The sequence below is a fragment of the Carcharodon carcharias genome, chromosome 26 (genome assembly GCF_017639515.1).
Source record: "Carcharodon carcharias isolate sCarCar2 chromosome 26, sCarCar2.pri, whole genome shotgun sequence".
Taxonomy (NCBI): domain Eukaryota; kingdom Metazoa; phylum Chordata; class Chondrichthyes; order Lamniformes; family Lamnidae; genus Carcharodon; species Carcharodon carcharias.
Genome location: NC_054492.1, coordinates 7,232,573 through 7,246,283, shown reverse-complemented (window position 1 = coordinate 7,246,283; position 13,711 = coordinate 7,232,573). Strand labels below are relative to the sequence as shown.

At 43.2% G+C, this 13,711-nt stretch overlaps 1 protein-coding gene across 8 annotated transcripts in view; it reads right to left on the bottom strand.

Moving 5' to 3' along the window:
- arnt2 (aryl-hydrocarbon receptor nuclear translocator 2) overlaps positions 1-13,711 on the bottom strand; it is a 355,307-nt gene that overhangs the window by 134,078 nt on the left and 207,518 nt on the right. For all 8 annotated transcript variants that reach the window (XR_005941438.1, XR_005941437.1, XR_005941439.1 and 5 more), the window contains exon 11: positions 6,224-6,375. Coding sequence is in view for 5 of the 8 variants with exons in the window: in XM_041174967.1 (XP_041030901.1) it covers positions 6,224-6,375 (152 nt within the window). In the remaining 3 variants the exon portion in view is untranslated. The remainder of the gene's footprint in view (positions 1-6,223; positions 6,376-13,711) is intronic.

The window sequence follows — 13,711 nt, the reverse complement described above, 5'->3', positions numbered from 1 at the left end:
GGAATTTGTGTTGTCATGGATAACTTGAGTTGTCATTATTTATCTTGCCATGGTGGTATGCAGCAAGGTTTCCCAATCATAATTGTTGGCAATTGTAGAAACCATTCAAATTTTCCTCCATGTAGGTTTAAACAAATTAAGGTCAAAGGGACTATATAAACTAGTACAACTATATAAACTAATATTGTGTTGTCTATGAACTGTTAGTATTCTTACACAAGCTGAACTATTGCATATTCCAAATAAACTTTGAAAGGTCATGGTCACTGTCACCACTTTTTAACAAAACAATTCTAGGAACATGGTGGGTGATTACACCATGAAGAAAGTATTCTGCCACAGCCTGAACACATAACCTTACAGCAACAAAGCAGCAAGTGTTGTACACCAGAACAGCACATTGAAACACTCAGATGCTGTATCACAAATAATAAATTTTGTATTTTATTTTATTGGATGTACAATCAATCCTCATACTTCAGAGATACAGTTCAAACCTGAACTATTAACTGTTAGCAGTTCTCGTGACTTGTTTTTATTTCAAGAGACTATTCTAACTACAGGAAATGGGCTGTGAATGCCAACAAACTCCAAGTCATAAAATACAGTGAATTAAACTATTACAGTACAAGACAAATGGCTTTGTTTTCATCAACAAATCTGATAATTATTTTTAGCTTTTCAAATCATTACTTATCCAAATAGACAGAAGATGTAACCCCCATCCTATATAACTTCCGGCACAGAATTTATGATAACTGAATAATTGCTAATCTCCAGGTCATGCATTCTGTAGGATAAAAAGGAAAAATAACGAAGATTTCAGCTTGTAAGGAACATATTCCTCTTTTGGAAATATTATCAGCTTGTTGAATATAAAAACAATACAAAACTGTAATTATTTGTGGGAAATAAAGTGAAGGGAGTGTAATTCACAGACCAGGTAGGCTGGTTTACATTTCATTAGTCTGCATTGATTATAAAACTGTAATACCATGCATACAGACGCAGGATAAAATAGAAATGAGAACTAGTGTCAATGTGAAAGGAGAAGCATAAATAAGAATGATTTGAACAAGCTGGCACTGGAGGTGAAAAAGGGGCAGTGTAGAATGGAGGATTATAAGGAGAGCAGGGACAGCATGAACTTACAATGGTAGAGTGGGTCTCGATAGAAAGTTCAGTCCAATGGAGTCAGCCCATAATTTTGGAGAGGCATAAATATTAAACTGAGCCTTACCCCAAACTTTCACTAACATGAAGATAGATAGGCTAAGGGCATCAGAATGTTTAGGGGGACTGTGGTTACTATGCTGGCATTTTTGCCCCAACCCTTTGAGTGTCCAAAGGTCCCCTCCTCAACTGCATACTAACCCTCAGTTCTATCATTTTTCAGCAGGGGTTCAGCTTGCACAAGTATGGCAAATTCACCAGCTAAATCTCATCCCAAGTCATTATTACCCTATCAAAAAACACTGCCCCCTTCCCACTGACCCCATTCCACCCCCAAGGCTCGCAAACCCTCCCATCCCCACCCCACGCCTCCCACCGGCCCCACTGCCACCCTAGTACAGCCACTTGCTCAGGTGCAAACTGCAAGTGACCAGTAAATTGCTTTGTTAATGGGTAAAATCTGTACAATTATCTGCTTCTCTTCTTCAAAGAAACTAAGCAGTTATAAGCAGGCCTAAATTCAGATCTTTTTATTCTCTATGGTCCATTATTACCTGGATTACACTTAAACAACAATATACCATAATGTATTTTGATTTCTGTGCTGATCTTGGCAATGGGAACTGCATCAAAAATTGATGTAGTGATCACTTGCCTACACAAGAACATTTAAGTTGGTGTAAAAGTGCAAATGCAGTGCACTAACTGGGCTAACAACAAGTGGACAGCCGTTTAAACCACAGAACTTTACTCACACAGCCTACTGCCTTTGCTGCTCCTCTGTATTGGGGAAGAAACCAACACCTATCTTCATCCAGAATGTGTCTTTGTAAAGCAGGTCTGGGAAGAGATGCACTAGCTTTTGTTGAGGTTCTTCCCGAGCAGTTCTGTAATATCTGTGTTCTATGGGTTATCCCCAGGGATGCACATCAAGATAAACATCAGCTGCTGCTGGAGGGCCATCAACTTGCTGAATAAAGCTCTTTGGGTCTGCCTGAAACTTGCTGGTCTTCCAGCGCGACATACAAGTGTAGCAGACTGGCACAGTCCAAGGTCCAAGACTATGTGCTGAGGTTTGCGACAGCTACTGCAAAGACTCATTGGGAAAAGGCCACTGCCTAATGCCCTCCCGCCACAGAATGCCAAGAGGCTGGAAACTGTGTAAAACCCTTCAGGCTGTAAGCACCAGAGAATGCTTGACATGACTGCTCGTTGTAAATATAACCTGCAATGGCAAGTGTAGTGAAATACCTTGTATACTATATTGAAAGAAACTGATCTGTATTGCGCTTTATGCAATGTCAAATTTGAACAATTATGGAATGCACTTCTACAAATTTTATGAATAAGGTATATTTTCGGAAAAAAAATTATATAGGGGCACACCATTCTAGCTGCTCTGTTTGAAAGTCTGGGTGAATGGCAGGGAGGCTGCGTAACAACAAATGGTACATTGTTTAATGGTTAAGTACAACGATGCTCAAACAATGATCTGTGGGAAAATAAATGAAGCAGCACTTGAAAAGCGGTAAAAGCAGGCAATCATGGTTACTGTAAAGCCAGCCACGTCGGCTATTCAATGGGTACTGTTTAATTGCTCCCAAGATCATTCACCTTTTATTAATCTATGATATAATGTAGTAAGTATGCAGTTTAAGTTTCAAAGAATGCTGACGGGAACAGGGTTATTAAAAAAAGAGCATGAAATACAATACATTCCAGCTAGAGAAAGGATATTTTATAGTCCCCACAACTTAGCTTATAGACAGTAACTGTCTATATCAGGCAATTTTCCATTGCCATAGAAATCAATTACAAAGGCACTCCTTAGAGCATACAAAGTGCAGGGATATTTGACGATTCATTCAGCTCTTTTAACCTTTGCTGCTTAGGCGCAGATTTGAAATTCTCGAAAATATCCTGACATTATAGTACAAAATAGAGCAGACAAAAAAATCCACTTACTTATTTGCAACCAATCACAATAAAAATGTGGAAGCTGCCTTCGCCTTGTGGCAGACGGTCATGGTCCACAGCGCTGAGGGAAGATGTCATGGCCCCCAGTGGCGCAGGGTGGATGGTCATGGCCCCCAGTGGCGCAGGGTGGATGGTCATGGTCCCGAGTGGCGCAGGGTGGATGGTCATGGCCCCCAGTGCCGCAGGGTGGATGGTCATGGTCTCCAGTGGCGCAGGGTGCATGGTCATGGTCCCCAGTGCCGCAGGGTGGATGGTCATAGTCCCCAGTGCCGCAGGGTGGATGGTCATAGCCCCCAGTGCCACAGGGTGGACGGTCATGGCCCCCAGTGCCACAGGGTGGACGGTCATGGCCCTCAGTGGCACAGGGTGGACGGTCATGGTCCCGAGTGGCACAGGGTGGACGGTCATGGTCCCGAGTGGCACAGGGTGGACGGTCATGGCCCCCAGTGGCACAGGGTGGATGGTCATGGCCCCCAGTGGCACAGGGTGGATGGTCATGGTCCCCAGTGGCACAGGGTGGATGGTCATGGTCCCGAGTGGCACAGGGTGGATGGTCATGGTCCCGAGTGGCACAGGGTGGATGGTCATGGTCCCGAGTGGCACAGGGTGGATGGTCATGGCCCCCAGTGCCACAGGGTGGATGGTCATGGTCCCCGGTGGCACAGAGTGGATGGTCATGGTCCCCAGTGGCGCAGGGTGGATGGTCATGGTCCCAAGTGGCACAGGGTGGATGGTCATGCTCCCGAGTGGCACAGGGTGGATGGTCATGGTCTCCAATGGCGCAGGGTGGATGGTCATGGTCCCCAATGGCGCAGGGTGGATGGTCATGGCCCCCAGTGCCGCAGGGTGGATGGTCATGGTCCCCAGTGCCGCAGGGTGGATGGTCATGGTCCCCAGTGCCGCAGGGTGGATGGTCATGGCCCCCAGTGCCGCAGGGTGGATGGTCATGGTCCCCAGCGCCGCAGGGTGGATGGTCATGGCCCCCAGTGGCACAGGGTGGATGGTCATGGTCCCTAGCGCCGAGGGAAGATGGTCATGGTCCCCAGTGCCGCAGGGTGGATGGTCATGGTCCCCAGTGCCGCAGGGTGAATGGTCATGGTCCCCAGTGCCGCAGGGTGAATGGTCATGGGCCCCAGTGCCGCAGGGTGAAGGGTCATGGGCCCCAGTGCCGCAGGGTGGATGGTCATGGTCCCCAGTGCCGCAGGGTGGATGGTCATGGTCCCCAGTGCCGCAGGGTGGATGGTCATGGTCCCCAGTGCTGCAGGACGGACGGAAATGTGGAATCACATTCCTTCATATGTTAATTGCTGGAAACTTAAAGAAAAATAAACTGCATTCTGTTACCAGTAGGATGGGAGGAGTGCACGAATTATCAAGTCCCACTACTTCGCAGGCCGCAACATTAGGTTAAATGTTTAATTTTCTCATCAAAATGGCCAATTGTGTATCTACACCTCTGGTACCCAGAAGAAAAGAGACTCTAACCAGGCTTCTTTCAAAAACTCAGAATGATTAATTTATTTTAAAACAAACCTTTTAACAAGTAGCAAGTACTGGTTAACATACAATTGTAATCGGGAAGTACAACTATCTATCCCTTCCTGAAGTATTCTCCCAGCGCACACACAGACAAGCAGAGTCTCTCTGCAGAGATGAGGTTTTGGGGAAGGGCGTTAAAAAATAAAGGATAAAGTCTGTGGGGTCTCGAAGCTGTTGACCTGGAGTTCTCACATGTGAAGATGGGCCGCTGCTCCTGGTGGATGCCTGGAAGTTCTCACCAACTCTCAGCTTTGCAGGTCCAAATGCAGACTAGTTACACTCAGATGAGGGTTCACTGGCTACAGATTGATAGCCATACAGTTTTAGGCAAGGTAGAGAGAGGGAGCCAGTCAAGGTAGCCTCCTTTCCTCAGCTTGCTCACCAACAAGACTGCCTTCCGAACAAGCAGGGTCATAACTTAAGTTTTTTTCCTCTGCCGTGTGATTGCCTTTTTGTCTCCCAGCGTTTCATCAATTAAAGTGCTTTGCAGTTCAACACACAAACAACTCCTTCTCAAATACTATATAGATCAGGTCATGGTCCCCAGTACCACGGGGTGGATAGTCATGGATTTCTTGGAAGAGGCTTGCTTGTTTATAGTTCCAAGGTGAACTTACGACCTTCTTTTAAAAAAAAAAATCCCAGTTTAGCATCCAGATGACCAGATCATGCCAGGTCCTTCCATTTTGTAAAAAAAAAACGCTTCAGTCTTGAGAGATAAGATTCTAACAATACCTTTTCACTTTTTCTTTGTCTTTCAATCTTTCTTGCCGTCTCTATTTCACTTTCTACATCTAGTTTGACATTGAATTCGTCATACTATCAATTCCTAGATCAGACTTTACACCATTTAATAACAATGCTTTAATCTGACTGATTAAAGAGATACACGATTGCTTGCCCTGTCCCAGATTGCCTGGAGAGAGCATAGGACAGTTTGTATCACTAATGTACAGCAATTTTCTATGCAAAAGCTCATGCAAATCAAAAAGGCAAGGGAAAGCCTAACAAACAGCGGCCACTGTTGCTTCACCGACTGCAATCCTGGCCCATTGTCTCCTGAAAAATCCATTCATGGAAGATGCTTTTCAAACTTACATTTCCTCGAGACAAATTATTTGTTTCCCTACTTGACATTACCATCACCTAATGCCCAGTACCATCATCGCTTTTGCTATTTCATCTATCACCCTATCACAAATCTTCCTTTTGTTTTCTTTCCTCCACTCCCCTTTACCCTGCTCTGTATAGAAACGATTACAACTCTAAGCATTGCCAGTTCTGATAAAGGACTATCAATTCTCTTTCTCTCACCACATATGCTGTCAGAAACCTGCTGAGTATTTCCAGCATTTTCTATTTTTATTTCATGATGGATAAAACAATTATCATATAATCACCAATAAAACTGAACTGGGCCCGTATATTTCAATGGAGTATTAAAGATAGTCTATACATTTTAATTCACTTTATACGATTCCAACTTAACTGGCTATCTCATAAGTGAACATATTGTTTAATTACAGGCACTTACTTTACATTGGTATTTGTGCAGATAATATATTCAATTTCATCTGAGTAGGGATTCTGGAAAGTAAAACTGCTTGTCCTTATCCATAACCACTCCCTGCTTTTTGTTCGGAAACGGTACATCACTGACAGGACCTGCCCTTTCAATTTCACAACCTTGAGAAAAGAAAACAATTATTAGATAAATGAATGTATTTTAAGATGAACGAACATGAAACTATTGATCAATTAATAGCATGAATCTATGACTTGATGAACTGGACTTCCCTTGTATAAGACTTTGTCTAGGCTTCAGTTGGAATATTGTGCCCAGTTTTGGTCCCTGCATATACTGATGCGATATTGAGGCTTTGGGAAGGGTGCAGTGGAGGTCCATTAGGCTAATTCCCAGTATAAAACATCTTACCTAACAAGATAAGCTAACAGAGCCGGTCTCTACACTTCAGAGAAGTGCAGGCTTGGGCGTGATCTGAATGAGGTTTATAAGATGATGAAGGGATTAAGTAGTATTCCAGTTGGCAGTTTGTTCTGATTAAATAGGTTAGGGATGAGCAGGGGTCACACTTTTAAGTGCACAGGCTCAGGTCTCAGTTAGATAGCAGGGGATGATTCTTCTTCTAGTGAATAGCAGACCAATGGAACAGGTTGCCAACTCATGTATTTCCTGAAAGTGAGAGCTGAGCTCGTTTCTGGCAGGGGTAGCGAGCAGCTCATAAAAAATTATTAGGGCCACAGTGATTTTCTGGACTAGTTTTAATCACCTAGTGGAGTTGTAAATAAATTTTCCAAATGTTCCCCCAAATTAGCCTGGGTTCTTAAATCTAGTTTACTCACCCTTCCCAGGTTATCACATGGATTTGAGCGGGGTGAAGAGTGTATATATTCTGAGTGTCACTGTTGTGTGGGATAGGCTGGATGAACGAGACAGATTTTTCAATCTGTCACTGTTTGATCATTTGTGCTTATGTTCTGAAACAATACTGTTATTATTATCCTTTTCAGTCCCAATATTTTTTTCAGATTTCTTTTCAAGCATGTAGCTTTAGAAAGACTGGTGATATCAGGTGTTAAATCCTTTATTTGTCATTGAACTGTGGCTCACTGGGAATGTAGCACTTTCTGATCAGTAATTGTAATTCTCTTGGCTGGTGTAAGTTAAGACACACACTGATTAGTCCCTCAGCAAGCAGGAACTGAGTTTCCTCACCACTTCACTGCACTACCAGGAGGTAATCCAGATATGGCTAAAAGAAAATTGCAATGCCATAATGGAAATCACAGCAAGTGAGTCAGTGGCAGACCTTATCTCCAAAAATAACTTCTTGAGGAAAGGAGTAATCTTCATCATGGGAAGGCACTCATCTGCACAACCAAGTAACATGTCAGGAAACAGGCTTGCAAGGCAGTTCATCACTAATGAGCTGACTAACTGACCGACTTACCGGGGGGAATATATATCCTCTTATCAAGAAAACAGGTAAGTACAAATAATGATGTTAAGCTGTCTCCAAGGCCACTACCAGCCTTAGGAGAGGGCCTCCCAAGAACTGGAAGTCCTGCAGACCAAAGAATTTGGAGGGTGGTTGAGAGGTCAAAATGGGGTTATCCACCACAAAATCTGCAACTGATTTTCCATGTCAATTTTCTTCCCTCCCCAACTCTAAGTCCTTGGTCGAAACACCCAGTAATTTTGTTACACAACCATTACTTGTGTGGAGTTCAGTGAATAAATGCAGGCTATTTGATTAAGGGGACTCATAGTTAAAAGGCTGATCTTGTCCTCACAGGCATCCAGACACATACACACTTTCAGCAGACGTTCAGGAGCAGGAACCTTCTAACACAGGGATGTTGGATTCAAATTTAGTTCACCATGTCCCTTTTGAGATTAACTAACTGAATACAGAGACCGGGATTTTCCAATCTCACCCACGGGGACAGAAAATTTGACGGAGCAACTAATGGTCCTTTGACTTTGGGCAGGAATTTCCAGTCCCGCAATAAGCGGGACTGGAAAATCCCGGCCAGAGTAAGAATTGAGTGAAGAACTCCTTGCTGTACAGTCCACCTCTCATGGGTCAATCTTGCTGAGACATCAGGAGGAACATGACCTCGCACTCTTGAATTAAAATGAAACACAGTTTACAGTAACAGCATTTATATAGTGCTTTTAATGCAAAAAAAAATCCTAAAGTGCTTTACAGGAGTGCAATAAACAGGAAAATGACACCGAGGGTTTCAGCATCAGATGGACAGAGGCAAAGGCAAACAATGGAGTTGAAAATAGCCAGTCTTTGAAATGGAAAAGGTATGGGTGAGAAGCCCACCTCAAGGTCAAATAGGAAGCCAAGGTTGAAAACAGTCTGGTTCAGCCTGAAAGAGGGGCGGGGCAGGAGACAGAAACATTGATGAGGAAATGGAGTTTGTGATGAGGGACAAGGACAATAGCTTCTGCCTTCCCAATGTTTAATGGCTGATCCAGGAATGGATATCAGACATGCAGGACGACCACACAGAGGCAGCCTCCAATAGTGGTTGGAAAACTTCATAGTTTGCTCGTTTCATTTATAACACTAGCTTTCCTTCAGTAGCTAAACTCTGAAATAATGCATATGTGATACCTTGTCAATACACACAAGCTGTCATTCCAAAGATGAACAAGAACAAACGAATACAGAGAATCCCAAGATACATCCACCATAATGAGACCATTCACCAAGGCAGAGAATAAAGGCATACATTAATGGATGATCAGCTCAGCGAGCAAGGAGTAGCACCTCACTGATTCAGGATATACTAAAAAGAAATTACACACATCCTAAATCTAAGGCCTGAAGAAATAGGTAAGGTCATTCAAGATGAATGTTAGAATATCATAGCACCATGCAAAAGACCTTAAATGAATAGATGGAAAGACTGATCTAAAAAAATTACTCATAATTATGTACGCTAGCAACAAATGATTTCATCACATTCCACTATGGAAGGAATGCCATCTGGCACAGTAGCTACGTTAGCAACGTCTGTGACACAGGAACTATGCAAACTAGAAAATTGCTCCAAAATACATATGGGTTCAATTAGATAATAACAATCAACGCTACAAATAATCTTGAGAGAACCTTCTGAGACTTAACAGAAATAATGTAATTGTTGCATCTATAGATTCTAATATCTGTAGGCTTGGTAAAGTGCCATGTTGGAACTTAAGTCAGCAGTTTATTTCTAATGACAGGAAATCCTATCTTTGTAAGTTCCACTGGAAGCAATGAACTTACCATGATGGCTGTTCAAGGCTCCAGGTGTCAGATTTTTGCCATGGAGGTGGGAAACAGGAGCCGACTCTGTTTTTATGTCAGACACCTGCCTCCGGTGGGAAACAGGCTAAGTCCAGATTTTTGTAGGCAAAGCCCTTAATTAATATGGAGATGGGTTTCCTGTCCTACTAAAGCTAATGGGGGCAGGAGTAGAGATGGGTTTCAGAGACTCAAGGCAGCCATCACTGAAGTTGCTAGGGAGGAGAGAATTTGAGCTGAAGTCTACCATTGTGCCACAGGGAAGTAGGCTGTCATGGGGAAGGAGGTCTGGCACCCAGGACTTCCTCTTCCCAAAGAGCGGCAGGAGGAGACCACCTCGCCATGCAGCAGGAGCAACTCTGTTTAGTATCATCTCCCTCTGGCTTCAATTCCTTCTCCTCTTTCTCTTACCTCCTGCTCCTGTTTCCCCCCTGATGAACTGTGCCCGTCCAGGGCTTCACGTACGCAAAGTCCACTTTTCTTGAGGGCCATCTTATGAAGCATGCGGTGGGCCACCACAATAACTTAGATCCTTGTAGGAGGGTATTGCAGGGCACAGCCTGGCTGGTGCAGGCATCCGAGCATGTGATGCCCCCTCAATTGTGAATCTGATGTGTTGTTAATAAAATGGGTACCTGTCACTTGGGTGATGCACCCATGTGCAACTACCTGTGCGATGCAGTAAAGGTCCACACTGATGAGGGCACAAATGTCTGTGACCATCTGCCTAGAGTCTCAGTCTCCTTCAGCACTGGTTCTCAGCCATGTCCAGCTTTCTTTGTCTCTGCCTTTAGATCCTGTGCTCAGGGTAGTGTCTCCTTCTACTTGGTGCCTCATCCCTCTCCTGATACCTGGTGATCTGCCCTTCGCTGGAGGCTGCTGTTCCTCATCTCCAGTGTCCTTGATGTCTGAAAGTGTTGCACCCATTTCCAGCTGGAGTCTTCCTGGTGCCCAGATGGAGTGCAAACAGCCTTGTCCACTGCTCCGATGTGCACGCATTGCCAGGAGGGTGAGGGCCCCCTAAACTGGCAAAGTTCTTAATGCTGGCTCTTTTCTTGACCTGTGTTAAGCTGTTGTAACTTTTACTTCAAAGAGTTAAGCTCTTGAAATGAAAAACATGAACACTTACCTTTATGAACTTTTCTTGCCTCCTTGATTGGCCCTGACGTGGTTCTTGCCTGCCTGCAGCTTGTCCGATTCAGAAAGCTGCTGAACACCAGCCGTCCAGGGAATATTCCAAAAGGTTTCAGCATCAAGCCCTTAAAAATTTTGATTGGCCTGTTTAGGCCCACATGCCCCCCCCTGCCCTCAGGAAAGCTGGCCGGAGAGGGAGGCGGTATGCCTGGCCGCAGGGGTCGTTGCAGCTTTTCAGCCTGCTCAGCCCTGTTCTGGCCTGAATTGGGCCGCGAAAATCCAGCCCCGCTCTCTGATTCTCCACCAGGGACTCTCTCGGATTCTCCCAGAATCTGTCAAACCACCTTCCACCAAAGGTACTGCTTTCAGAAAGATAGCTTAGAGGGCTCCTCTACAGGTAGATAATCATAGTGAGAGAAGTGAAGTAAAAGGTTGGTTGGAAAAAACATGAAATATATACAGAATACATGCCAAATTCCACCCTATAAACATGCTAAATTTATTTAACCATGGGTCTTTGTTCCTCTGTGACATGCATAGTGTTGAGGAATCTGTAGATTCAGCTCCCATTCCTCGCTTCCTCTTTGGTAGGGGCGTAGCCCATGTCTACACATCCACTTCATTCTTCCACCGGTCAGAAGATTCAATCCCTGAGAACATCGGTGGGTAATCATACCCTAACAACTTTCACTGGCTTTCAACCATTCTTCATAAAAGCTACGTGGATCTTCTGTCTGAATGTTTTTCTTAGTTTCCAATTTTCACCTTTAGGCAACCATTCTTTGCTACCACGTTAAACACCTGGCAGCCAATTGTGAAGTAGAAGGTCAAAAGCCAATCTTTATTCAGTTTTAGGTTTATTCACCAAGTGAAACATTACAAATGTATAGCTTCTATCTCAACTCTCACATATGAAGCGTCTCTTCATATCTGCTCAAGTAATTATCCAATCAATGCCCTCCACCTGTATATGCTTAAACTGAATTTATACAATTAAAAATGAAAAATCAATATATGAGATGTCTCAAGGCGCTTCATCAGAGCATTTACAACCAAAATTCTAGCCACATATGGATTAGGATCGGTGCACAAAGGCTTGGGCAAAGAGGTTAGCTTTAAGGTTTACCTTCAAGAAGGAGTGAGAAGTAGAGGGATGGAGGGGTGTAGGGAGGACATTCCAGAGTTTAGGGCCTAGGAAGCTGAAGGCACAGCCACCAACAGTAGAGTGATGAAAGTCGGTGATATGTAAAAGAGCAGAATTAGAGGAGCACAGAGATCTTGGCAGGTTGCAGGGCTGGAGGAGGTTAGAGAGATGGTGAGGGATTTGAAAACAAGGAAGTAAATTTTAAAATCCAGATCTTTCCAGGTTGGGAGCCAGTGAATGTCAAGCTAGCACAGAGTGAGGGGCGAAGGCTTTCTGTAATGATGGAGTAGAGCAGGAAAACTCAGAGTAGATCAGTTAGATGAGTAGATGGTGCATGTTAGGACATTAAGCTCAACAACACTGGAAAATGATGTTTATACACAAAAATTACTCACCTAAAGCAGATCCATTTAAGTAGATTTTAGCTCCAACTGTCTTATCCATCTGATTCAAACACTTACTATTCCCAGAAGGATTACATAACTTGAGTTGTTTTGCGCTTTTGAAATTTGTGATTAAATCCTTGAAAAAGCTTTCTTTCTTTCAGGTCAACAACCAACACCCTTCTATCAACAGTAACCTACTCCACACCCTATTGCGGGGTCACAAAGGAAACCGAGCTCTACAAGTATCTAGATCTAGGGCTTCCGATTATACGACAGATAAAACAAGCCCTGGAACTGATGATACAGTTCCCATGTTATTCTTGGCCCTGAGTATACAACACAAAGGTCCAAGTTTCCCACTGCAGCTCATGTCTTTATCTCTCCTAGGAAACAAAACCTCCACATGGCGCTCACAGGTTCAAAACCAGATGTGCACCAGTTTCAATAACCACACTTTTATGCACACGTTATCAAATCATAATAACCAGCAGCTTAGGAGAGATCAAAAACAATTTTATTGGCTTGGGACAAAAGGGTATATTCTCTGTAAAATAACAGGCTAAAATCACATTCGTGAACATTGCGTTTTCTCTTTTAACACTGTAATCCTAGTAAAAACAAACATCAACCTACAATGTTGCTCTTTGAGCGAAGCATGATGTACTTTTATTAATAGGAGGGGTTTAAAAGGTGCATGCTCGAAATAATAAAATGCAGAAACACTGCTGAATGCATCATGTTACATAATGAACTGTTCACTTTCACTGAAATGAAGTGCAAGAATAAATCACATGCTTTCAGGAGGAAAACAAGAATAGTCATTTCCTCCAGAAAAAAAATGGTCAGTCAAATGGAAGCTGTCTGCCTAACTCAAAGCTCCTGCTTCCCTCGTGATACTGCATCTCTCCCTTTTGTAGGTTACACGAGTATCCAGGTGTGCTATCAATGAAGTAGATTGATGAGAGACATTATTCCTCTAGCCAAGTACTATCTACTCATGAAAGGATGGGAAAAGTGATTTAGCAAAAAAAATCAGACTAAATTGCCAGCAAAGTTGTTCTACCAAGCGGCATGTCCTGATTTAACAAAAAAAAACATCTGATGGTTTATTTAAAGAAGCTAGACAGTTCCAAGCATTTTCCATAACTTTCAATAAGAACAAAATGAACCAGACCACAGTCACTGTTTACAGCCAGAGTGGTTCCTTTTAATATTGAGCTACATACTCTTGTTGCTAATAGAGTCCAACAAAAACGTTTTGCTAACTAGAACTAGTTGGCCGAATGTACATCTTTGGAAAGACACAGAATTTTACTGAAATAAAAATGTTCTTAAATATAGTTACATAAAAGCACAATGTAGGCAAGGCTAGTGATTTGGCACAGGAAGTATATCATACGTCAGTGGACAGTTATGGTAAAACCACAAAAAGTCAGATAGATGTGGTTGAAACATGCAGAAAGCCAGCATGATCAGAATTTTTTAATCCATCAACAAATATATTTCTTTAATGGTGTCTTTTAATACATCGG